The following is a 27,017-nucleotide window of genomic DNA, read 5'->3' on the forward strand; positions in this document are numbered from 1 at the left end:
GTTCATATTTCAGCAAGCCACTTTTTCTTTCTTTCTGTCTTGGGGAAGGAGTCACCTTTTGTGGGTTCCTGTCAATTCCTAGGAATGAGTGGAGACTTTGCAAGGAGCAGAGCAACTGTAGAGCAAAGTCCAAGGCTGTTCGGGGCTTTTCCAGCACCAGGCAGCCTGTGATGTTGCTTGCATAGTCCATTTTTCTCTTCTTAAGTTCTGTGCTGGATGAATGTGTTCGTATGTGACGCATGCCTGTTTAATGCAGACCGTGAATGCCAGTTTCTCCAAAGGTTTGCGTAAGTTTTGAGATTCACATTTGAAGCTGAGCAAAACCAGAAATCCCTGCCTGTGAACTTTTTTTGGGGGGTTTCCTACAGAAGAGAAGTGAGAAAAGAATTCTGCTCTGGGGAAATGCATAATTCAGAAGCCGTCTGCGTGTGTAAGGAAACAGACTCTGGGGCTGCTCTGTAAACCCAGACTGGCAGCCAGGGCTCACTGTTTCCTCGCCTTCCCGCAAGTTTGGATAAAAGGCGGACAGGCCAGCTGGTGCTCCTCCTGCTCTCCACTGGGCAGCGGGGGCCCTGGCCTTCAGGAGCTCCTGGCCTGGGGCAAGCCTCCCGCCTGCTTCCCCTGCCCTGGCTTTCCTGTTCCTGACCCCTACCCCCTGACCTTTCACCACTTCCTTTCCTGGAAATGCTGCCATTCCTGAGAACGACACAGGAGTGTTGCAAAGTTCTAGGATCTTTCAGGAAACCCCAAGCAGGGTCCTTGGCTCTTTCTACCCCCTGCAACACTTCAACAGCCAACAGCCTTGGTCCACTGTGGGCTTTGGTTTGGACCACTCACCTTAGCGTTTGCAGAGTAAGCTTAGGGTGATATGCGAGGGCTCTGATCCAAGGGGTTGTGTTGTCTCCTGTTATGGCCAGGCCGCACGCCGAGGCAAAGCTGGGGTGAATTCTGACCGCCATCCATGCACGTGTGCTGAGTCACTTCAGTCGTGTCCGACTCTGCGACCCCATGGACTATAGCGCACCAGGCTCCTCTGTCCACGGGGTTCTCCAGGCAAGAGTACTGGAGTGAGTTGCTGTGCCCTTCTCCAGGGGATCTTCCTGATGCTGGGATTGAACCCTCATCTCTTACATCTTCTGTGTTGGCAGGCAGGTTTTCTTTTTTTTTTTTTTTTAATCACTGGAGCCACCTGGGAAGCCCCTCTTACCCCTGCCCCTCCCATATTCTTCAAGTATTTCTATGATGCTGTTTAATTTGATGACTCTTTTTTTTTTTTAAGATTTATTTGGCTGTGCCGGGTCTTAGTTGCTGCACATGGGTTCTTTTTAGTTGCGGCATGTAGGATCTAGTTCCCTGACCAGGGAGCAAACCCAGGCCCCCTGCATTGGGAGTGCGAAGTCTCAGCCACTGTCCTGCCAGGGAAGTCCCCGATTATTCCTCTTTAAAGTTAGCGGTGGGAGACTCAAGCAGCCAAGACCCTGTGCCTGGGCCCCTCTAGGTCTGAACCCCTTCAGCAGTTGGACATTTCATGTGACCACTTGGTCACTCTGGGTGTGGAGCTTACTTGGCTCAGCTCTCGAGGGACATGCAGGGCGAGAGATGGTGACCACTGCTGTCCTTGAGCCTAGTGCTGGCCAGGGGTGTTAGCCACTCAGGAGGCTATAGAGTGCCCCAGGTGCATAGAGGCCTGCAGGGACGCTGCAGCGGGAAGGATGCCAGGGAGGAGGCGGCTTTCCTGCTGAAGCTTTGGTTCCAGTGGAGGTTTGGAGGGGAAAGACCGTGATTGGCGGGCTTTGTCCGAACATCCAGATGGATCCCAGGCATAATGCAGCAAGGAAGATCTGAGATTGTTTGTCTTCCTCCCCCATGTCTCTAAATAATTTTATCTTCAAAGCATGACGCAGGCGTTAATTAACACTCTGGCTCTCCTGGGAGGTAGGCAAGTGGGAACACCACCCCCGTTTGTGAAGAGTGAAGCCCAGGAAATAGGTAGATCCAGAAGCCTCAGGTATGCGAGCCACAGAGAAGCAGAGTGGGTCTCAGAGCTTGGGGTTTGCCCTCAGACCTTTAACTGGACATACCCCGGGAGCCACCCCGCTTTCTCTGTGTCCTTGTTCCCCATGAGAATCACAAAGCTGAGGCTGTGGTAGGAGGAGTGCTTGCTCCTGTGTGGTGAGTAATGGAGAGTTTGAGTGTTGAAGAGAAATTCTGGTCAGATTGATTCTGCCATTAGTTGCCTTCATTTTACTTGGTTAAAAACAGATGCGCTGAGCATCTCCTTCTGGGCAAGGTATTACAAAGAGAAGCGAAGCGAAGCTAAGTGAACTCGCTCAGTCGTGTCCAACTCTTGGAGGCCCTGTGGACTTGTAGCCTACCAGGCTCCTCAATCCACGGAATTCTCCAAGCGAGAATACTGCAGTGGGTTGCCATTTCCTTCTCCAGGGGATCTTCCCAACCCAGGGACTGAACCTGGGTCTCCTGCATTACAGGCAGACGCTTTACTGTCTGAGCCACCAGGGAAGCCCTTATATTACAAAGAGAATCATTTCTCAAAAGGACTGCCTGGCCATGAGGGATCCTCTTGGTTGGGAACTTGATCTTTTGTATCCTGTGTTTCCTTTATACTCAAAAGAGACTTGGGGTTTGTTGCCTCTTCAGATGGTGATTTCAACTGCTGGAGGACTCCTGGCATTTGGAGATGAATACAAATCTGTTTGTGATTGTTGACTGTAGGGAAGTCATTTATCTTGGTTGGAGCAGGAAAACGGGACCCCCAGGGGTCCTCTCCTGGGGCCGTAGGTGGCATGTCTTTAAGCCTGGCCTTTTCTATAGCTGTGAGTTTCCCTCAGCAAAGAATTCGCCTATAATGCAGGAGATGCAGGTTTGATCCTTGGGTTGGGAAGATCCCCTGGAGAAAGGAAATGACAACCCACTCTAGTGTTCTTGCCTGGGAAATCCCATGGACAGAGGATCCCAGCAGGCCACAGTCCATGGGGTTGCAAAAGAGTCGGACACAACTTAGCGATGAAACAATCACCATGTCTAGGGCTTCCTGGGGGGTGGTGATCGTGCCAGTTTGCTGGACGTTGGCAGGGTAGCTCCTGAGAGCCCTGAGGCTACACTGAATCTCCAGCGCTAGAACTGCAGCAACAGTGGGATCTCCACCGGTTTCTTTCTTACTCACTGGGCATCTTGGCACAATGTAAGAACACAGAAGGGGGATCATTTTATGCTTTAAATGTTGCCCTCTCTCAGGTGGCAGTTGGACCCTACTGGCTCTACAGGAAGCCCGGCTCCATCTAGCTAATGATGGTTGCTTATCTTGGCCCTGCAGGCTGCTGAGAACCAGCCCGAGACCTCTGCTTGAGGGTCCTTCCTCTGAAGACATCACCAGTGTGTGGAGCCTGCCGCACACCCACCCCCCGCCAAACCACGGCCTTTACCTGCGTCTTCCGGTGTTTCCCGTGCGACCCGTCCTGTGGGAGTGCCTCGTGGGCCACCCCAGAGTTCACCCCCAGCTCAGCAGCGCCAATGGTGAAGATGACCAGATCCAAGACTTTCCAGGCTTATCTGCCTTCTTGCCACCGGACCTACAGCTGCATTCACTGCAGAGCCCACTTGGCCAATCATGACGAACTTATTTCCAAGGTACATGTTCGCTGGAGGCCTTCCTTGCCGACCTCGGGGGAGGGGGCTTCCGGGTTTGCAGAGGTGGACAAGCTCTCCCAAAGGGCCCGGGACGTTCGTATTCCTCCTTTTGTCCAGGGAGGGCGGATCTGCGTGGCTGTCTCACTCAAAACTAAGAAAGAACTCGGAGTTGGGGGGGTACAGTACTAGTTTAATCTGTAACTGTGGAAAGTGGGTGTCATCCCTGTTGACATCCCCAGGTCGTGGGGAGAGGGGCCAAGGAGTGATTGAAGCCTTGCACCCAGGTGGCCTGGCCTGGGTTGGCAGATGAACTCACCGTAGGGGGCTGCCTGCCTGGAAAGGACTTCTAAGAAAAGTGGTAGGTAGGAGAGAGAAAGGTGAGGGCAGTTAATGGCTGAAATGAGAGAGGGAATATTGCTTTTTAAGCTCCCAGGGACAGTTACCAGATGATTTAGTTACTAAAGTGGGTGACCTTTGGGTGAATCACAAGTGGCTTGGTGAAGAGCTGACCCACTGGTTTGTGGGTCCCTGTAAGGCTTCTACATGAGGTAACATGGCATGACATTTGATCACAATCAGAAGAAAGACGGGAACCCCGTTTTCCCTGAGGAGCCTTGGCAACCGCTCCCTAAAGCTGGGGTGGGGGATTATTATTCATAACAAACATCCGAGTGTCCCTGTGGTAGTCCAGACCCCGGCTCCTGCAAGCAGCATTCTCAGGGTGCTCCCTCCCTCCTGGCTGTAACTTCCCAAGGGAGGAGAAACAGCTTCGCTAGGCTGCATGAAAAGGAAGAGGAGCTCAGGGGGGCTTGTCCCTTTGTAGGTGGCCCGTGTATGAGGCAGGGACCCCAAAGCCAGTGTTCCTGGTAACCTTGAGGGGTGGGCTGTGGAGGGAGGCGGGAGTGGGGTTCAAGAGGAAGGGGACATACGTGTCCCTGATGCTCCTAGATGTTGATGTGTGACGAAAACCATCACAATTTTGAAAAGTAATTAGCCTCCAATTAAAAAAAAAAAAAAAGCATTCTTTGAGAATGGCTACCCACTCCAGTGTCTTGCCTGAAGAATTCTGTGGACGGGGGAGCCTGGTGGGCTACAGTCCACAGGGTCGCAAAGAATCAGACACGGCTAAGAACACCACTTTCACTTTCACGCTTCTAGAACGTAGACTTCATACCGTTGAAGTGAAAAAAACTTTTGTGCTAACTCAGACTAAGTAAAAAGAAAAAAAAAAACAGTGTTTTTGATCTGTTTCCAAGAAGTGCTAGAAAAGATGGCGCCCCGCTCCCCGCCTCTGGCTCGGTAGCCCCCGCCCGAGGGAGGGAGGGAGGGAGGTCCGGCAGGCCCGGAGCGGTGCCGTCCAGCTGGCCGGCCTGACAGGAAGCGGAGGAGCCGCTCCAAGAGCCGCGTCTGGTGGCCGCGGTCCTCAAGTCAGGGCTGCGGCCAGAGCTGCTCCTCCGAGGCCCCTCCCAGGCTCGGGGGTCACCCCAGAGCCCTCGGAGGCCAGGCCCCGGGCCCACCTGCCCACCTCTAGGTCTCTGCTGTTCATGCTCCTCGGTGCCCCCTCGTGTTCTGGCCGGTCTATAGCTTCCTCCCCTGTCAACCGACTCATCTTCTCTCTGATTCCTCTTGGATCTTCTGGGAAGCCCCTGACTCTAGAGGTTTGGATGCGGGGAGGCTGTGTCAGTGAGAGAAGAGAGAAGTAGTCAGTCCTCTTTGCTTTGGAAGGGGGCAAGCTTGGAGGGGGAAAAACATGTGAGTTGTCCTGTTCCTGGAAGTCTCCAGAGAAAGAGGAAGCCAAGATGTCTTTTTAACTTCAGGGAGAGTTGCTGTGTCCTAAGAAATGGAGGTAACTGTGTGTAGGTACCTTCAGAGTACAAAGGACTGCTGCCTAACACTGTATAAATAGTATCTCACTCATCCCTCCTAAGACACCTTTGAGGTAGGTGATGCAAGTCATATATTATATGGATGGAGAAGTTGAGATGCATACAGGTTGTCCAAGAAGTCACGTCTTGAGTTCTCAAAGAACAGAGGGCAATGACTTTGAGTGTGTTCGGGAAGAATTTCTGGAAGAAATTTGAGCTGGGCCTTGTAAGGTGAGCAGAAGGGAGTCTGTGGGGGTGGTAATGGCCTTCAGAGTTGATGTCTTACCTCTTTGGCCTGGTGCACATGGTCTTAGATGATCTGGCAGAGCCTAGCTTTAGAGTTAGGGTTCCTTGCTTAATGTTCTAGTTCAGTTCAGTCGCTCAGTCATGTCTGACTCTTTGCAACCCCATGGACTGCAGCACCCCAGGCTTCCCTGTCCATCACCAACTCTCTTAGTTTACTCAAACTCATGTCCATAGAGTCAGTGATGCCATCCAACCATCGCATCCTCTGTCATCCCCTTCTCCTCCTGCCCTCAGTCTTTCCCAGCATCAGGGGCTTTTCCAATGAGTCAGTTCTTCACATGAGGTAGCCAAAAGTATTGGAGTTTCAGCTTCAGCATCAGTCCTTCGAATGAATATTTAGGACTGATTTCCTTTAAGATGGACTGGTTGGATCTCCTTGCAGTCCAAGGGACTCTCAAGAGTCTTCTCCAACACCATTCAAAAGCATCAATTCTTTGATACTCAGCTTTCTATAGTCCAAGTCTCACACCCATACATGACTAGTGGAAAAACCATAGCTTTGGCTAGATGGACCTTTGTTGGCAAAGTAATGTATGTCTCTGCTTTTTAATATGCTGTCTAGGTTGGTCATAGCTTTTCTTCCAAGGAGCAAGTGTCTTTTTAATTTCATGGCTGCAGTCACCGTCTGCAGTGATTTTGGAGCCCCCAAAAATAAAGTCTGTGAGTTTCCATTGTTTCCCCATCTATTTGCCATAAAGTGATGGGACCAGATGCCACGATCTTAGCTTTCTGAATGCTGAGTTTTAAGCCAAAGGGTTATCGTTGATTCCTTTCTTACTACTGCCCCCCTTTCCCCCCTCCCCCTCCACTCAGTCCCCATATCTAATCCACAGGTAAGTCCTGTTAGCTCTGCCCTCAAAAAAGAAATTTCAAATCTGGCCAGTTTTCACCGTCTTCCCTTGTCTGGACTCCAGCAATGGGCTCGTTACCTGGCCGCCTTACTTTCACTCATGCGCCTTACAGCACATTTCCAAGAAGAGCCACAGGGATCTTTTCAAAGTGTAAATCAGGTGTTGCAGGTCCTCTGCTTAAAATCCTGAAGTTAGAATAAAGTTCAACCTTCAAAGCCTTACTTGCTCGCATACCTGCAGTCTCACTAACTTTTTTCATGGCCTTAGATGATCTGGCAGAGCCTAGCTTTAGAGTTAGGGTTCCTTGCTTAATGTTCTAACCTCTTGGCATATCCAGCAGCATTTCCCTGGATATGCAGGTAGGGGTATTTCAGGCCTCTGTGCCTCAGCCAGGAGCATGCATTTTTCTTTTTTTGGCCATGCTGCACACTATTATGCGATCTTGGTTCCCCGACCAGGGATTGAACCCATAACCCCCGCATTTCTGCAGCATAGAGTCTTAACCACTGGACTATCATTTTTCTTTACCTCCTTCCTCTCTCCCAGGAGCTCTTACACATCCTTTTCCTCCTGGAGCTGTATCCTACGAGCTTTGTATCTCTGGGTCAGAACCTGGCCCACGTCAAGAGCTCAATAAATGATCAGATAAACAGAGGGATGGCTCTTGCTGAGCCTTGGGAGAAGACAAGTGATGAGCAAAAAAGACTTGATGTCCTCTTTCCTGCCCCGTTTTGGGGTAGAAAGCCTCCTTCACAAGTCCAGGCCAAAGTCAGCACAGGCTTCAGTTTCATTGGCTACAACCGGTGCACAGATGGGGCGCATTGGGGCTTGATGATTTAAAGAGCTGGGTTAAATTCCTGACTGCGGGGAGAGCGAGGGAACTGTGGCTGGCATCGCACAAAGATTCCTTTATTTCATTCCACAGCCACCCCCGGTGTTAAATAATCTATAGATTTCTTATGCAAGTCTGCTTAACGGAAAGATCATTGCCCCAGCCCCCTCCCTGGAAAATAGGCCTTTCTTTTCATTTTGTTTCTCTCTTCCATTTAAGAAAGTTCAGGGAGAGAATGTTTCTCCTGTTCTCCCCTCTTGACATAATCTCCTATGCGGTTTCAGAATCCACCCAGTGGGAGTTAGGAGCTGGGAAGCAACTAACTGGAGCAGCAGTGTAATTAAATGATACTTTGTCCTTGTAATAGAGCCTTTCATCTGGAAACTTGACATTCCATTGTTTGGGTTTTTGGTTTGTTTTAAGTGAGTCTGCCTTCATTATGGAGAAGGCGACACAAAGGTACAGAGAGCTAAAGCTCCGGGGCTAGCAGAGAGCTGGGAACAAAATCGGGACTTCAGGCTTCCTTCTTATCAACGTAGCTAAGCCTCCATGGAGATGTGTAGTTGTCAGGTTTTAAACAATTAGGGTCCGTATTGATACGGTGGTGGAAAGACTCCTGCACTAGGCTTTCTGTCTTCCCAGCTCTCTCTAGATTCCTAGAGGCCTCGTTGCCTGGAATCAGCTGTCTAACCTCTGAGTCTCAATTTCTCACCAATAAAATGAGTAATATTTGCTGTGTCTATGGCCAGTAGTTAGCACTTGTTGCATGCTTCCTTCGTGCCATGGCCCTAACAGCCCTAGGAGGTAGCCCTACCTTATTTGAGTGTCGGGGGAGCAGGTTTACCTCATTAGGTTGTTATGAGACTGGATGAGATCATGGATGTGTGGGTGGTTTGCAAATCACAAAGCTCTATGCAAATATAAAGTTGTCCCTTTGCTTCTCTTGGCCTTGATATCCCAAAAAAAAAAAAAAAAAAAAAAACCAAAAAGGCAAGGAGATGGGTGGACAGGATTGTTACTTCCTGACACTAAGCAAATTGACTTTATACCAAGATAGTTTTGCTTTAGAACGTGGAGCGCAGGAGTTGGATTTGCAAGGCTAAGAAGAGGACAGCAAAGCTGTGTGTGTTGGCAGAAAGGTAACAGCATTTGCTCTGTAGGATGCTGGGGGTTGGGGGGGGTGGGGTGCCGGAGGGGGTGCTGCTTTTTGAATCGATGACAGAGCTATCTAGGGAATGTGCTGAGGCCTCCTACAATTGCTTTCTTAGGGGGTGTTGTGGTCTAAATGCTGAAGTGTTTGCACTCATAGGTATTTTGAGTTGGCATGAGGAATTGCTCACGCTGTTGTTTCTCACTTAATGGTGCAAGTCACAGTATAAAAATACACTTTGGTTATAAAATAATAATAGTTTCCATCAGAGCATTTCCCCCCCCCCCCCCCCGCCCCCAGTGAAAACAATCTAATGCTCACTTCAGTGGGTACTATCTATTCCGGCAACCTGGATCTTCACAAAGCCTTTCCTGAAAAACTATCTTTCGTCCTTCCCTCACCTCCTTCCTGCTAGCCCTTGGATGGCCTGGCAAGGAGGCCACTTAAGAACGGTGAATTGGACTAATCTCTCGTGAACCCATTTTGGGCACGTTGACTTCATTCCAGGACATAGGTTGCTCTAAGTGCCCTGGGTCCTTAGAGGGAAGGTGTCGGAAGCTGGTAACTCCGTGACCAGCCCAGTCTCCACCTCACCCCCCTCCACTGCTCTGCGTGTGAGCAGCTGGGCCTCCGTGTGAGGCTGCAGCCTAATTAGGAGGCAGGTTCTTTTTGTTCCCTGTGGGGTTCCTTTGGGCTCACAGTGGTGGCCTTTGGGTTTTTCCTTCCTGCCTAGACACTACATGCAGCATCACTGAGAAAAGTGGCAGGGAGGAAGATGCTCTGAAGTCCTGTATTGACCTGGTGGCAGCTGAGAGGCCCACTCACCCACCGCTGCTTCTCAGCACTAGCATTCTACACCAGTGACTCCCAAAACACAGTGACGACTTAGAGATTGAACAAAAGCGGGGTACCGTCCAGTCCTATAACTCTACCTATCAAGGACACGTCTCTTCGTTCCCACCACCCGCCAGCTTGTCTTCAACATGTAATAAAACTAACTCTCCAAAATGTTAATGCAGTTATTTTTGTCCTGAAAACCTCATGTGAAAAATAAATACAGGAACAGAATTTCTAAAAAAAAAAAAAAACAAAAACTACACATTTCTTTTTCTCTAAGTGCCCTGGAAAATGTTATAATGAGCAGTGGATTGCATTAGTTGTATTAGTGACCGCAATGTCACGTTAAATGGCATAATTCCTAAAGAACATGGGTCTTGAAGATAATTCTGTGAGCTTACCTAATTTGCAAAATATGTCAAATTGTAATTTTATTAGTTAAGCAGTTTTGGGCTCCAGGGATGACAGTTATTTTTGACAAAAAAAAAAAATTTAGTAAAATTTGTTATCCATTCTAGCAGGAGGGGGAAAAGGCAGATTGCGTATAAACATGTAAATGTCTGTCTCATTAAAAATGTCCTTTTTTGTTTATAAAATCGTGGAGACCCAGGGCCAGAGTGATTGATGGGTTTTGAGAAACAAAAGGTTGAGAACAATCGCCATTTCGGGACCCATGCCAAACAGCAGGTGCCTTTGCTTTTGCAATGTTTGCAAAATACTGTCACATGTTTGTCAGTTTCCTAAAGAGCGTTTCTGAGGCGCAGTAAAGGCAGAAGTGATAAACTATGGAAGGGTTCCAACATACACCAATACCGCAGTTTAAAGACACAATCAGTTTTGCTTTTGTAAAGAGAATCACATATCCAACATAAAGCTTCTTTTGCTCAACTATTTGATCTTTGAAAGCGCTAATCTCCTGCTAATGAAGTGTTAGTACTTGGGGGGGGGTGGCGGGAGGAGGGGTGGGGGAGCTGTGTGGGGTGGGGGTGGAGTTGCAGATGAGCTGTTGACCACCCAGGAAGGGGTGACAGGTGAACCATGTCTGTACAGCAAATCTCCAAACAAAGGAACGTGGTTATAGTGTTTCTTGGTGGAAAGAGATTGTAAAATATAATCTCTTACCGTATCTTCTCCCTATGAGGCAGAGATTGAATCAATTCAGGGTAAGATAAATCATAAATTAGGCTGGTATAATTTGTATAGCATAATTGTTCAGAGTTGGAACCACCTTCACGGGATATCAGAGGCCTCTGATACACGTGGGTGATGGCAGTGGGGGCTGTGCCTGTAACTTGGTCATCTGTTTCACTGGCTGTGTTCTGTTATTGCATGAATACAAAATATGTATTGTGGGGTGGTGGCACACAGTACTAGTTATGGGGTGTGTGTGTGTGTGCGTGCGTGCGTGCGTGCATGCGTGCATGTACGCACATGTCCAGCTCTTTGCGACCTCATGGACTATAGCCTGCCAGGCTCCTCTGTCCATGGAATTTTCAAAGCAAGAATACTGGAATGGGTTGCCATTCCCTACTCCAGGGAGTGTTCCCAATCCAGGGACTGAACCTGCATCTCCAGCGTCTCCTGCATTGGCAGGCAGATAAGTCATTCACCCCCCCCCCCTTTCTTCCCCCTTAGAACAATTTAATGAATCATATATATATATAGCGGGCTTCCCTGGTGGCTCATAGGTCAGTTGGTAAAGAATCCACCTACAATGCAGGAGACCCTGGTTCAGTTCCTGGGTCCGGAAGATCTTTAAAGTCTTTATTGAATTTGTCACACTATTGCTTCTGTTTTACATTTTATTTTTTTGGCCACAAGGCACATGGGATCTTGGCTCTCCAACCAGGGATTGAACCTGTGTCCCCTGCATTGGAAGGCAAATTCTTAACCCCTGGACCACCAGAGAAGTCCCCAAACTCCTTATCATAGGTTCCAACTTGAATCTACTAGTTTATATGCAAATACTGTGCCATTTTTATATAAGGGACCTCAGCATCCGTGAATTTTGATCTGTGAGATGGACCAGTCCCCTTCAGATACAGTAGAATAACTGTCTTTCACCTTATGTTTATCTTAGGTGCTATCTCTCTCTCTTATCTTTTTGGCTGTGCCTCAAAGTTTATGGTATATTAGCTCCCTGACTAGGAATTGAACCTGGGCACCAGCAGTGAAAGTACCACGTCGTAACCACTGGCCCACCAGGGAATCCCACACCTTATGTTTATCTTAAAGCATTTATCATAGTGTAGTGAGTCATACCTCCCAGTAGCCTGTGAACTACTCATGGAGATGATTGTGATGTCATCTTTGTGTTTCTAGCCCCTGGCACAGCTCTTAAATACTGGCCAATTTCCAGTGAATATCTGTGCAAATAACTTGTTAGTTCTCTCAGAGAAAGACAGAATAAGGGGCTCTGCATCTGGGGTCCCTGAAATTGTATGTTTAATTCTGCATATGTGCATATTTTTCTAGGGAGGGTTCCATTGCTTTTATTAGATTCTCTAAGGATCCTTGATCAAAAAACCACTTGAGGTCTATCTTTCTAGAAACAAAAGTTCTGGGAAGACTTGGTAGGAGTGACACTGAGATGTCCCTTGAAGCAAGAACTTAGATGCGTGGAAGTGGATGGGGAGGGACTCGTAAAAGGAGCGTCCTGAACAAAGAGGTGAAGGCCCTGGGTGTGGGGGAGGAGCCATCCTTTTGGGTAACATAATGAGAAACTATGTGAATCCCACTGAAGCCAGGTTGTTGGGAGAAGCTGGGACTTTATTCTGCTGGCAGTTGGGTGCCGCTGGAGGCTTTTGAGCAAGTAATGCCCTGACCAGAGCCTGGCTTTCAGGGGGCAGATATCATGGTGTCGTAGCTGAACTACTGAAGAAGAAACTAGACATGGGAAAACGCGTGCACACGCACCGCAGTGGACTGCAGGCGGTTCGTGCACCTGGTGATCATCCGGTGCAGACTGTTGACCACTGCTTGGGAAAGAGCTGTGAGCATTCTAGGACTTAGAAAAATTCGCTCTATCCTTTATAGCCACGAACAAGAGGAATTGAGTTCGGGAAGTCACCCTCTTTGGATGGAAGGCAGACCTGTCCTACACTCTGTGAAAATTAATGATCTGGGCATAAGCAGAATTGCTCACCAATTTATTATGAAAGGAGCCGCTGGAGATCAAGTCGAGTGAATCATCTTGTGTTGTTTGCTGCAGACTGCAGGCAGCTGGAGCACAAATCTGCTCAAGTGCGGGCCTTTCTGTGTGGTTGCTTTAAATACCAAAAGGAAATGTTGACTTGAGCTATGAGGCATACCCTGAAAATTAACTCTGTGGTTTGCAGATGCCTGTAAGGTTCCAATCCTAAGATTGGTCTGTGCATTTGTGTGTTGGCCTTCAAGAATGACACCGGTGATTGCAAGCTTTGTTCCTCGTGAAAATCCAAACTCTTCATCAGGGCACTCTCCTGGAAAGCAGGCGGTGGATGCAGAACCCCATCCCCGTGTTTTTTTGTTGGAGCACCCACACCCCCGAGGTCTCTGGAATGGTAAAGCTGCACCATTGCTTCTTTGGTCGTTTGTATTATTTATTGAAGATGTACCATGTGCTTGGGACTCCTTACTTTACAACAGCCCTTCAAGGTGGGAATTAAGTGACTTGCCTAAGGTGATGGGGTAGTCCAAAATGGGATACAGGTCTGGATGAGTCTATGCCCTCTCAACCATGGTTTGACCTAGGTAGCTCCTTTGTCACTGACTGTTTTCTGGGTCTTGCTAATATTGGTGGTCAACCCTATTCCTCTTCCCCTCCTGTCATTTTTCTTGCCTGGAGAATCCTTTTTCTCTAGTGTCTGCTCATTCTTGACCAGCTTAAGTATTTTCTAGGATGTCTTCCTTGACTATAGGATCCTCTCCCTCCACTGAACATCAGTAGTACTCACTGCCTGGTTGTTCATTCAGCAATTAGTCATGACTGTCTTGTAATAATATGGTCTATTTTTTTGTGGTTACCTGTACTTTTATGTGTAATCCTCTGGTTTCCTAATAAGATTCTACATGACCTGGAGTCATAGATTCTCTGAGTATTAGAGGCTTTGAACCGGGGTTTTTCTAGTTCTACTCATCATGCTACAGGTTAGGAAACCAAGGCCCGGAGAAACCGAGTGCCTCTTGGCTCTGCACTTTGCCACCTCCTCCCCACCACACACACCATCTACCACCTTCCACATAACCGGCGCTCGAAAATGCTAGAGGCAGCCCTAGAGGAGAGCGCTGGCAGCTGGGAGAAGGACAGGATCAGGCCGTGTGATCTTGGGCAAGACTGTTCTCTCAGGCTCTCCTTTTTCTTCATCCATCCAAACGAGGCATTATATCAGAAGTTTCCTTCCACCCTCCCCATCTTCTGATTCTATTAATATGATAGCAGCGGGAGATGATACGAGGCAACATAACTCAGTGGTTAACAGTGTAAGATTTGAGTCAGGCTACCCAGGTCCAAACCTGGCCTCCTCACCTAAATAGTTATGTAGCTAAGCAACTCCTGTGTGTCTCGGTGCGTTCATTGAGAAAATGGGAGTCATGTTCATCTTAGATGTCTCTAAGATTGTTTTGTGGACATTAAGTGAGGTGATCAGTATAAAGTATTTCTCATGGTGCCTGGCTTGTCAGAAATGCTCAGTAAATGTTGTTATCTGCACATCACTAAGCAAACTGAAAGCGTTAATTGCTCAGTGGTGTCCCACTCTTTGCCACCCCGTGGACTCTAGCCCGCCAGGCTCTTCTGTCCATGGGATTTCCCAGGCAAGAATCCTGGAGTGGGTTGCCATTTCCTCCTGCAGGGGAAAACTCTGAGACCCAGAGATAGAACCCAGGTCTCCAGCATTGCAGGCAGATTCTTTACCATCTGAGGCACCGGGGAAGCCCTAAGCAAAACCCGAATAGAAAGTGGCACTGAAAGACATGCAGGTCCTGTCACTGTCATCTGTCACTGTGCTGGGCGGACAGCCGCAGCAGCAGCTTCCATCCTGCCCTTGGTGGGGTGTACCTGCAGGTAGCTGGGAGGCCTCTCTAGAGTTTAAACAGAAAAACCAGCCCCCTGCCCCCTTCCCCTCCAATCTGCACGGTGGTGTGATTTTGCCTGTGAACCACACATCAGGCAGTTTCAGAGACCTCGAACTACCGCGATAACAGCAGCAGCCCAGGCAGCTGGGAGAGCATTCGGGGCCTCAGTGTGTGAGCAGCAGCTCAGAACTGCTCTTCAGTTGGGGTGACCTTGTGATGCTTCACGGTGGGGGTAGGGTGAGATGCTGTTTTTCTTATCTTTGAAAAACAAAACCAAGAAAACCATCTCTGGTACCTTTTTTTCCCCAAAGCACTCAGCCAGCTCCCCAGGGGAGGATTTGACCCGGTGATCCAGAGTACCATCTCTGGGGTCAGGGCTGTCTTGCCAAGGAGAACCTCAGCTCTGGATTCCCTCCCCTCCCCGCCTATTGCTGGTGGCTGGACAGTGACTCAGAGGAGGAGGAGGTGGGGAGGAAGAGAGGAGGAGACGGCTCTGCCAGCTGCTGCAAAAAACAACATCTCATCAGTCCATCATCTCCCTCCCCTCCAGACCACAGTGATGACAGGGGGCAGCGCAGATGGCCCTGACTCTCCCCTACCCCTCACTCCTAACGCCTTTGGGTTTTTGAAGGGACCGTTTACAGTTGTCAAAAGGGAAATCATTTACCTTTGGAGGGCCCGGGAAATTCCTTTTCTTCCCTGTTAGAACTGGTTCCACCAAGAGCCTTCACTGTAACTTCAGCTCTTACGAATGACGTGCTCAGAGAAGCATATCCCCTGGCTGGGGAAATGGCAAGCCAACTCCAGGATTCCTGCCTGGAGAATCCCATGGACAGAGGAGCCTGACGGGCTGTGGTCCATAGGGTCGCAAAGAGTCGGACACGCCCGGGCACACACAGAAAAACAAAAGGGCTCGGTGTGAAACCTCCTGTACTAAGTGAGCCCTGCCAGTTTGGAGTTCAGTGAGCTCCCCCGACCTGTTAGATACTGGGGAGACAGTGGCATGTAGACGTGTGCCTTGCGCTCACCCAGCTTGCACCCAGAAGCCTTTGATTCCTAACAAGCCCCCCGTCTGAAGAAGCAGCCGGTAGCAGCGCAAGTGGGGAGCTCCGTCCTGAGGGTTGTCCGGAGCAGCTGAGAAGCCAGCATTTCCATATCATCTTCTGTCCCGTTTGCCTGGTTTTCAAGAGATGCCAAATGTGTCCAGCTCGCCCTCCGACTGCCCCCGCTTCCCCCTGCAGTGTGGACCCGAGCTGTAAAACTGCTGCCTGGGCTCTCCCTGGCAGTATGAGGTGGCCACTGAACCAGACCTTCTCATGTGTCTTTGGAGGATTGTCTCCTCTTAGGATCAGGCCTCTCTCTCGCCCTGGGGTGGTGGCTGCCTTGCTCGCTTCACCCACAGCCAGTCCCTCCCCTGTACGTGTCAGACGTGCCACTTGGCAGGCGGGGCTCCAAGGAGTCCTTTGAGGTCCATCCCAGACAGATTCACCCAGGAAACCCAAGGGGAGAGGAAGTGAGAAAAACCAGACTTCCCGGAGCTCCTCTAAGCTCCAAGTCTCCGTATATCTTGATCCTCCCCTTTGCAGGAGAAAAAAACAAAAACAAAGTATATCTGTGGGGAAGGCGAGAGGTCCTCCCAGTCTCTCCCCTTCTCTATAAAAACACCAGGCCAGGCTGCCCTGGGCACTGTGGGGGCAGGTGCTGGGTAAGCACACAGGAAGGAAAGCTGATAAGATAAAGTCTGACAAATCTAGGTCACCAGGCTGCTGCCAGACACCTGTGTGACTAGTCACCTTGACACTGACAGGAGGGAGGGTGGACTGTTGTTCAGGTTTAGGGGCCCAGGCTAGCTGGACATCACAGGCCTTTGTTTGTCTGTGTGTTTAATAAACATTGCTTGAGCACCATTAAACCAAGCCAAGTCATGTGCTTGGGTGCCCCGGGCCCCTGTGTGTGTGTGTCTGATAGGGAAAATCTCCTCCTGGATCCCAGGCCTGGAACCAGAGCTAAAAAAAGCAATGACATCATGCAAAAGCCAGTCTGGTCCACTGACTTCCAGAGGGGGGGCAGCCAGTCCCTTGGTAGCAGGGCGAGCCTGTTTGGAGTCTTCATTCCCTGTTCCTTCAGCTAGATCAGGGGTCCGCAAAACTTTTCCTGTAAAGGCCAGGTAATACATATTTAAGGCTTCGCCGACCTTCTGGACTCAGCTCTATGTGTGTGCATGCCAAGTCGCTTCAGTTGTGACCAACTCTTTGTAACGCTCTGGACTGTAACCCACCAGGCTCCTCTGTTGATGGGATTCTCCAGGCAAGCATACTGGAGTGGTTTGCCATTTCCTTCTCTAGGGGATCTTCCCAACCCAGGTATTGAACCTGTGTCTCTTATGTCTCCTGCATTGGCAGGCGGGTTCTTTACCACTAGCGCCACCTGGGAAGCCCCTCAAGTCTGCAGTCATAGAAAATACATGAACGAGCCAGCCTGACTGTGTTCCGGTAGCACTTGATTTACAAGACAGGTGAGAGACCCCATTTGGCCCTAGAGGATTGTTTGCTGACCCCTGAGTTGATGATTGGAATGACCGTTATGAGACTGGTGTTGGGAAAATGGGTCAATGTGATTTCAAGAGGTGTCCCAGATCAACAGGGGGGCTCCATTTGGTAGGGATAGTACAGGAGTTGATGGACGCTGTTCAGTGGCATGGTCTGATTGGTGCCAGAGAATTCCTCTGCACGGGCCAAACTGCAGCCTCAGCCATCTAGTGCGCTGGTCCCCACCAGAGGTTACACGGTGCCCGAGCCAGACGGTGCCCGTAGTCTCATCACTTCCATGGGAAAACAGTGTGGGGCCCCGTGGGCAGCGAGTCATTAGCACCCCCTTATGAGCTGTGAATGAAGAGCCGGGCCTCCTCTGCCCTAGGGCCTGGCTTTGCCACTGAATGTCGAGTGTGGCCTTGGATAAGGCACATGACCTCTGACTATTCAGCGTGTCCTGAGTACTGCTGTATGAGGCACTGGGGATGCAGAATAGGACACGATCAAATTCTTGCCCTGAAGCAGCTCATGATCTAGTGGGCAAAAGAAACAAGTTAACTATTACAGGATGTAGTGAAACACAGGCTTTGAATAGGTGATTATTTAGGCTGCTTACAGGGGCAGAGAGCAAGATTAGTGTTTACTAAGTGAACAAGGAAGGGGAGTCCATTCCCAGCAGAGGCATCGAGACATTGCAGAGGAGATCCAGCCTGAAGAACCACAGGTAAGAGGCGGAGAGGGCAGGTAGAGGGAAGCAGGAAGTCAGCATGGGTGGATCACATGGGCCCAGAAGGCCAGGGAAGGAGTTTAGATGCAGTTCTGCATGCTGCATGCTCTGGAGAGCCACGGAGAGTTTCCAAGCAAGGGAGTAATAGCCTTTGGTTCCACTCCGCTTCTCTCTAACTGCTCTAAACCGTATGCCTATGAGCTTTGTGTGAAGAGGAATGTTGATATTGTATAAAGTTAATAAGTGCTGATAATTAAGCCAGTGGCTGTAATTAATAACCAAGCTCAGTCCATTCCTGGCGATGCTGTCAGCTAAACGGCAGCCAGATAAATCACTGGCCAACACCCAGCACCCGTGACTCTGAGATGAAAGCCTCTCAAAGTACTCTGGGACCTGGGTTATCTGGTTCGCTGGGTGAGATGCTCGCTCTCATGTGAATACCTAGCTTCTTGAGCTCACTCACTGAGCAGCTCACTCACTCACTAAGCAGGCAGTTGCAGCCTGCATGTATGGATTTTTCCCTGTTACTTTCAAGGGAGAACTGAGTTGCAGAATTCAGATGACTTTGGTGTATGTAGTTTTGAGGTATAGGCCAGGGAAAAGTGGAGGAGATTAAGTGGCTTCTACAACCTTCATGTCTTTGGCCTGAGAGTAGTTGAAACTGGCTTTGGAAAAGGGAGATGCTTGGGCAGTGATTCCCAAGTCAGAGAGTACATCAGAATAACCTGGGATAAAATGGCTCGTTTCCAGGTCCCAGAGATTTCTATTCTGTCGGTCTGAATGTCACTGGGAAGCCCCTACTAGGGGAAGGAAACAAGTCTCCTAGGACACCAGGTTTAAGGAGGGACTCTATTTGGGCTAAAGAGTTGGAGATAACTGAGCGAGTAACACTTTCACTCCGTTATAGGCTATTGTAAGATTGAGTGTGGTTCTCTGTGCTATACAGCAAGTCCTTGTTATTTGGTGGTGGTGGTTTAGTCACTAAGTAGTGTCCGACTCTTGCGACCCCGTGGGCTGTAGCCCGCCAGGCTTCTCTGTCCATGGGATTTTCCAGGCAAGAATACTAGAGTGGATTTCCCTTTCCTTCTCCAGGGGATCTTCCTGACCCAGGAATCTAACTGGAGTCTCCTGCATTGCAGGCAGAGTCTTTACCAGCTGAGCTATGAGTGAGGGAAGCCCATATTATTGGTTATTGTAAGATATTGAGTAGAGCTCTCTGGGCTGTACAGTTAAGTCCTTATTGTTTACCCTTTTTATTTATTCGTATGTATCTGCTAATCCCAAATTCCTAGCTTATCTCTCCCTACTCCCTCACCACCACCCTTTAGTAACCTTTGGTCTGTTTTCTGTGTCTGTGAGTCTATTTCTGTTTTGTAAGTACTTTATTTGCATCATGTTTTTAGATTCCACATATAAGCAATTAGCATGGTATTTGTCTTTCTCTAGTGCCCTTCAAGTCCATCCAGGTTGCTGTACATGGTGTGATTTCATTGTATTTTAATGATTGAGTGATATTCCATTGAACCACATCTTCTTCATTCATTTGGCATGGACACTTGGGTCGCTTCCATGTCTTGGCTCAAATTGTAAATATGGGCTTCCCAGGTGGCGCTAGTGATGAAGAATCTGCCTGCCAATGTAGGAGTCAGTCTTGGGTTCAAGACTTGGGTTCAGTCTCTGGGTTTGGGAAGATCCCCTGCAGGAGGGAGGGCATGGCAACCCACTCCAGTATTCTTGCCTAGAAATCCCATGGATAGAGGAGCCTGGCGGACTACAGTCCCTAGTGTTGAAAAGAATCAGACACGGCTGAAGCGACTCAGCACACACATGAACATGGAGGTACATGTACTTTTTCAAATTAGCATTTTCTCCAGATACATACCCAGGACTGGGATTGTTGGCTTATATGGCAAATCTCTTTTTTTTAGGTTTTAAAGGAGCCTCCATACTGTTTTCCACAGTGGCCCCACCAGCACATTCCCGTCAGCAGTGTAGCGGGGTTCCCTTTCCTCCTCTCGTTTCCATTTTCAGGTGAAGAAAGTGAGGCTTGGGCGAACTGAGTTGACCAAAGGGGACTCAGCTAGGAAATGGAAGTGGTAGAACCAGGGTCGGAATTCAGATGGGGTGTGCACCCCGTCCCCAGCCCACTCCCCTAAGAGCCCTACCTTGAGCCCTGTTTCTTGCTCTGAATTAGCAGAGGAACTGAGAACCCAGCCTCCTCTCTTGGTCCTTCCCTGGCTGTCTGCCTGGCTCTGAAATCTCCAGGTAACTTCCTGTTCCTGGGGTTTAGCCCTTGGACCAAACCCAACACCCCCTGTTTCCTTGGGGTGTTTTTTCATTTGTTACTGGGTTTCCCGGTACATACACAGTTGTGGCAAACTGGGGAAGGGGCAGAGGAAGGGCACCAGTGATCCTCAGACAGGCACAAGAAGAGTTCTTCTTTCTTAAGCTGTTTGCCGATTAACTCCCTTTGCTCCTGAAACCAGAAAGAGGAACTCAAGAGTCAGCAGGGCTCAGAAGCCCTAATTAATTTGTGGTCCAACTGGGTCAGGGGGAGTGACCCTGGGCAGTGGCCTTTTTTTTTTTCCCAAGGACACGTCTGCTGAGGCTCACTGGGTTGGGTTCCCAGCCCTGCTGTCTCCCCACCCCCCAGCCTGGGGGAGTTAGATCTCCTGTAAAGCTCACCTCTGCCTATTCCGTCCCTTCCTCCCCAGCCCTCTGGCCGGGCGCCTCCCGGTGTTAAGTTGCCCCAAATACCCAGTCTCTTATTTCACATTCTCAGGCAAAGATCCCGCAGCCAAGGTGCCCTTTCAGCTTAGCTTTCCCATCGGCTGCTCGCTGACAGATAAGCTCCTAAGAGGAGGGCGGGGTTGGGCTGGAGAGGGTGGTAAAACCAGCGGGCAGACCCCGTTGTGCCCTTTGTCATGGGGCACACTGGACCCCACAGTGCCACTGGAGGGTTTGATGGGGTGAGCCCTGGGTGGGGCCCCCCGGCCTTAGTTGGCAGATGGAACTTGACTTGGCTGAGGCACAGTCATACATACACTTAGGTTTTACCTTCGGCTGGAAATCGGAGGCAGAAAGCCTGAGCGTCCAGAGACAGGGAAACTCTGTTCCATGTGTGCGCAGGCTGGGAGAAGCCCAGCCTGTTCGAACCTCCTCTGCCACGGCTGTGCCAGACTCCCCGTCCAGGCCTCGCAGAAACGTCCCGTTCCTCGGGCTGGCGGGAACTGAGACACGAACGCTGCTGCGGGTCGAGGAGGGAAGAAGCCAGTGGACAGGATGTTCCTGCGCCTGGGCGGGCCGGCCAGCCACAGCACAGGCCGGGTCCCCGGGAGGCGAGCTGAAACCTTGCTCCTTTCCGTAGCCAGGCCATATCTTGAGTCATGGTCGAGTCCCTGCCAGAGGGACTGGTGTTAGTGTAGCTTTCTGAAGTGGTAGATGGACTGAAAAATGAGAGTGACGGGGAGGTCTGCCCTGTTAGCTTCGTCAGTCTCACTGCTCTGGGAAATGGACGTGGACGCTGGACTTAAGCTACCATTCGCTTCCCCCTTCATTTGCAGCCAAATCAAATACCTGGAACCTGGTTGTAGGGATTGCTGTGGTGTATGGAATTAGTCCATCCTTCGAACAGTCCCAGGGAATTTTCCCAAGAAGGGAGAATACAGGCCAACCATGGCCTCCTTGGAGGTAGGTGTCAGTGTGAGAGTACCCAAGAACTGGGCCTCTGTATATAAGTTGGTGTCCAGAATATATTTAAAACAATACCCCAAGTATCCAGAGACAGATTTAAAAATGTGTTCAGAAAGGTAGCAATTTAATGTTTCTCTTGGAATAAGCCTGGCCTGTGCATTCTCCCAGGAGCCTTTGCCTAGGGAATATGATTAAAAATAGATCTGAGTAGCACTTCCTGCTTGGCAGATGGCTGATAGCAAATGCTAGGGCTTGCAGCTGACCTTTCCTTTCTGAAATCTGCTCTGTGTTTCCATGATGCTAATTGAGTCCCTCACTAGACCTAATCAAAGAGCTGGTTGCAGAAAAACAGGGCTGGCTGTCCTGGGTAGGCTCTGTTCATGGAGCAACTTGAAAGCACTGGAATTTGCATGGGAACACCCACTCGGTGGTCCAACTGGCTGGTCCTTGTTTAAAAACTAACAAATTCTGCTTTCAAAGTTGCTGTCCAGTGCTGTTAAGGATCCCACACCCTCTCTCCACCCCCATCAGCAGGAAAGATCAGTGGGTAGGGGAGTGATGTGTATACAATAGGCCAGGCTCACCAGCACTTCCAAACAAAGGAGCTGCCCCTGGGGCGGGGGTGGGGGGTGCTTTTGAGTTTAACTTCTGGGTGTGGCTCTGTCCTCATCGGTTTATCTTTTAAAAAATTATTTATTTATGGCTGCACGAGGTCTTGATTGCTGTGCAGCTTCTCATTGGGGTGGCTCATGGTCCTTGCATGAGTAGGCAGATTCTTTACCACTGGACCACGAGGGAAGTCTCCATCAGCTGTCTTATAAAACAGGGATAATACCTGAGACAGTGCCCTGAGGTGGTATCAAACTAGGGGAGATACAAGATACTGTTGTTCTTCTTATTATGTAGCGAGCATTTGGGGTCTGCTGCTCACTGAGTTATTATCCAACCCTGGGAAAGAGGTGCGCATAGGCAGGTTGTGCTGCGGCTGTTTCAAGTCCTCTTCGTCATCTTCACCTTGGAGGAAAGCCCTCTGCTGGAGTTTAAGCATCTTCTGGACAGACTATTTATACCCTCTGGGGCTACGCAAGGTCTGGGACATTAAATATTTGTTGATTTAAAGTTACAGAGGTGCAGCATTCTTTCTTTCTTTCTTTATGGCTCTGCTGGGTCTTCACTGCTGCACAGGCTTTGCTCGAGTTGTGGCAAGCTGAGCCTACTCTCTGCTTATAGTGCACAGGTTTCTCATCGCGGTGGCTTCTCTTGCTGCAGAGCATGACCATAGGGCACATGAGCTTCAGTATTTGCGGCACATGGCCTCAGTAGTTGTGATTCCCTCTCTGGAGCACAGGCTCAGTAGCTGTGGCACATGGCCTTAGTTGCTCTGCAGCATGTGGGATCTTCCTGGACCTGGGATTGAACCTGTATCTCCCGCATTGGCGGGCCAATTCTTTTTTTGCAGGCAGCTTCTGTACCACTGAGCCACCAGGGAAGCTCTCAGCCATGTCTATATTATTGAACAGTTAGCTGTCACCCCACCCCATGTCTCCTATTTTTAAAATATCAAAGACTGTGTTACTGTGGGAAAATCTCTTTGCCCAGGAGATGATTTTCCAGCGCCTGATATTTCAGTGTGCCTTAGGTTTTTCTGTTGGCCAGGGAAGAAGGTTGAGCACCAGAATATGTGGCAGGGATTTAAGTCTCTAAGTCTTGAGGATGAGTCTTATCAGGAACTAGATAAGATAGACCAGCTGATGAGCAGAAAAGACCTTTTATCCAGATAAACAGGAAGTTGAAAAAACACCAGAAAAGAGGTCTGACTCGGAAATGTTCGTTCACTGTGCAAGGCGTCTACTCTCTTGAGAATATGGACTCATGGAATATTCACCCTCGTAAGAAACCTCAGTCAACCCCCTCATTTCACAGATGACGCAACTCCCAGTGCAGAGGGGCAGGGCTCTGCGTGAGGAAGGCATGGAGTTGGAGGCAGATGATGAAGCCTTGCCTGGCTGGGGCTGGGAGCAGGCCGGCTGGTTGTTCTGACCCGCTGGTATTCTGTCTCTAGATGGAACACTGAGGATCTCCAGTGCCCAGCTTTTGCATTTTGGCAAGCATGTCGTGCACAGATCTTTTTAATATTTGTATCCTCGAGTCTTTTTCATAAGAGCTCACTGGCTGTGATTTCTTCAAACCCTTTAAAATCATATTGTCTCTTCCTTCATAACTATTTCCCTAAGATGAAATGAAAAAATCAGGTTAAGAAGACGGTGAGAGACTCTGTGAGAGTAAAACCGTGCCGCGTACAGGAAATTTGAAGGATGCTCCCACTTCTCAAGGGCCTGGCTTATGCTAGTCACTTTACTCTGCAAGGTGGGTACTGTTACCCCACTTGACAGGTGAGGAACTTGAGACCAGAAAGGGGAGCATCTTCAAGAACACACAATAGAGAAAATGCCAGAAATGGGATTTGAATCTAGTTCATCTGCTAAGCTGGGAGAAGCTTAGCCCATGGAAGGAAACGGCAATGTAAAGCTATAACCAGAAGTATTTTTTGGCACCAGAGGATGTAAAGATGAAGGATTATCAGAGCGGCTGGCAGCAGAATGGGGTTCCTCGGGAGGCAGGGTGTTCACTATCCCTGAAAGTATTTAGGCAGAAGTTCGGTGGGAATACGGCTTCCCGGGTGGCGCAGTGGTCGAGAATCTGCCAGTCAATGCAAGGGGACAAGAAGAGACGCAGGAGACAGGAAGATCCCCTCTAGTAGGAAGTGGCAGCCCACTCCAGTATTCTTGCTGGGAAATCCCCTGGACAGAGGAGCCTGGCAGGCTACAGTCCATGGGGTTGAAAGACCCAGACACAGCTGAGCACACTTTAGGCTTCAGTGGAAACGTGGACAAGAGCCATGCCTCAGGTGAGTGGTTGACCCCAGGGCGCCTCGAAGCCCAGTGATCTCTGAAATTAAAACTGGATAAAGTCTACATATATTTTGTTTTGTTTGGAGATCCTCCGTGGCTGTGGAGGCCTTTTGCCTCTATCCCTAACCTGCAGTCCACTTCATGAGATCCCTACGGACTGTGATTAGTTACTTCTCTTTTTGAAAGCTCCCCGAAGCGTTCTTTCAGCTTCCCTGCTCATTCTGCATCATGAAGTCCAAGAGCCCAAAGAAAGGGGAGTGGATTTTTAAGGACTTCTTTGCTTTTCTTTTTCCATGGTTTGTGAAATGAGAATCATTCATTCACTTGTTACCCGGGAGGGCTGGTTTCAGGCTAGGTTGCAGAGAGCATTCTCTTGGTGGCCCTCAATCAGCCTTAAGCATTGTTAAATTTACAAATTAAATTTTATCCATTCTCCCAAGAGTGACCAAGCCCTGGTGAAATGATTCATCCTAACATAACTCACAGGAAGCTAATTGGTAGACCAGAATTCTAATTAATTTACAGTGGAACAGATAATCCCGAAAGCTTGGATGTGTGTTATCTTCCTTGAAGGTAAACCCACTGAGCAAATGAATTAAATTTAGGCAGTTGCTGAGTAAATATGGAATCAGAGCAGAGGAGGGTGAATAGCTTAAGAGACTTTCATCAGTTTTGACAGCTTGATCCATCCTTCTTTTTCAAAGAGACAGATTTTCCAAGTGAACACGTTCTAGAAAAATCTTGGGACCTGGAGTGAGAAGCTGTAGGTTTATGTATTGACCTTGGCTTACAAGCTTTGGGAAACTGGGTAAGTCACTAGAACAGCTCTGGACCTCAGATTCTTCCTCTGTTGTTTTGGAGGTAAATCAATTAATATATGTGAAAGATCTTTGTACATTCAGAGGCCCTTTAAACATGTCAGTATTAGTCTAATTCTGTTGAGCTCCTTTTAGGAAGTCACTTGGACAGCAGCCTTGTCATCCCGTCTTCATAATTCCTTAGATTTTGGAGCTAGACTGCCTGGGTCACTGTCATCTGTTGGAATTTGACCCTGTGTTGTCATGTTTTAATCTTTCTTTGTCTTGCTTTCCTCATCCATAAAATGGGATTGATGAAAGTACCTCCCTCATTAGACTGTTGACAGAATTAAATTACCTGGCTTATGTAAACGATTTTGAATCCTGTCTGGCATATGTTGGCTTAGTTGCTCAGTCCTGTCTAACTCTCTGCGACCCCACCGACTGTAGGTTAGCAGGCTCCTCTGTGCATGGAATCCTCCAGGCAAGAATACTGGAGGGGATTGCCATTCCCTTCTCCAGTGAAAGTTGCTTAGTCGTGTCCAGCTCCTTGCAACCCCATGGGCTGTATGGTCCATGGAATTCTCCAGGCCATAATACTGGAGGGGGTAGCCGTTCCCTTCTCCAGGAGATCTTCCCAACCCAGGGATTGAACCCAGGTCTCTTGCATTGCAAGCAGATTCTTTACCAGCTGAGCCACCAGGGAAGCTCTGTATGGCATACAGCAAGCACTATGTAAATATAAGCCATGACTATTATTATTTCACCATTTCCAATTTATTTTAATGAGCCATCTCAATTTGGGCTTCCCCAGGGGCTCAGTGGTAAAGAATCTGCCTGCAATGTAGGAGACACAGATTCGATCCCTGGGCCCCCCACCCACCACCCACCACCCACCCCCATAGCATGTGGCTTCAGTCTTGCAGGGAACCCTTTCTGTCTGGCTTGGCTGCAGGGGAAGTCTTACCTTGAGAGACCGTAAGTTTTGCCCACTGGCTTTCCAGAAATCCTTTGCAGTGTCAGGACGTTTTCGTTTGCCAACGCCCAGTTGGCTTTGGGAACTGAAGGGTATACTGAAACCTAAATCCAAGAAACTGATCATATTCTTCCTAGATATATTAAATTTGCTTTCTTTTTAACTTCAGGGGCTCATAGTAAATTGTTTTTAAAGGCCTGAAAAGGTTTCACACGCATGATTTCATATGCTCTCAAAATAACCCTTTAAAAAAAAAAATCCCTCTCCCCCTATATTGCCCCTCCCTGCATTCCTCTTCCCACCAGTAACCACTAGTTTGTTCTCTATGTCTGTGAATTTGCTTCTTCTGTTTTATTCTCTAGTTTGATTCCACATATAAGTGATATCATACAGTATCTGTCTTTCTTTGTCTGACTTCACTTAGAATAAAAGTCCATCCATCTTTCTGCAAATGGCAAATTTTCATTATTTTTTATGACCCAAGTAATATTCCATTTTATGTATGGAGAAGGCAATGGCACCCCACTCCAGTACTCTTGCCTGGAAAATCCCATGGACAGAGGAGCCTGGTAGGCTGCAGTCCATGGGGTCACAAAGAGTCGGACATGACTGAGCGACTTCACTTTGACTTTTCACTTTCATGCATTGGACAAGGAAATGGCAACCCATTCCAGTGTTCTTGCCTGGAGAATCCCAGGGATGAGGGAGCCTGGTGAGCTGCCATCTGTGGGGTTGCACAGTCGGAGACGACTGAAGCAACGTAGCAGCAGTATATATATAAATAACGTCTTCTTTATCCTTTCATTTGTTGGTGGACATTTAGGTTGCTTCTATACC

General features: G+C 48.9%; 1 protein-coding gene across 6 annotated transcripts in view; it reads left to right on the forward strand.

Moving 5' to 3' along the window:
- The window catches only part of YPEL2 (yippee like 2), a 65,200-nt gene that overhangs the window by 20,112 nt on the left and 18,071 nt on the right, over nt 1-27,017 (forward strand). For 5 of the 6 annotated variants that reach the window (XM_018064134.1, XM_018064139.1, XM_018064135.1 and 2 more), the window contains exon 2: nt 3,335-3,648. In XM_018064134.1, the coding sequence (XP_017919623.1) occupies nt 3,532-3,648 (117 nt within the window). In that variant the 5' untranslated portion in view covers nt 3,335-3,531. Of the gene's footprint in view, nt 1-3,334; nt 3,649-12,827; nt 13,032-27,017 lie in introns of those variants that run through there. The other variant, XM_018064138.1, reaches the window with a different exon arrangement.

Source organism: Capra hircus, chromosome 19 (assembly GCF_001704415.2).
Source record: "Capra hircus breed San Clemente chromosome 19, ASM170441v1, whole genome shotgun sequence".
Classification (NCBI taxonomy): Eukaryota; Metazoa; Chordata; class Mammalia; order Artiodactyla; family Bovidae; genus Capra; species Capra hircus.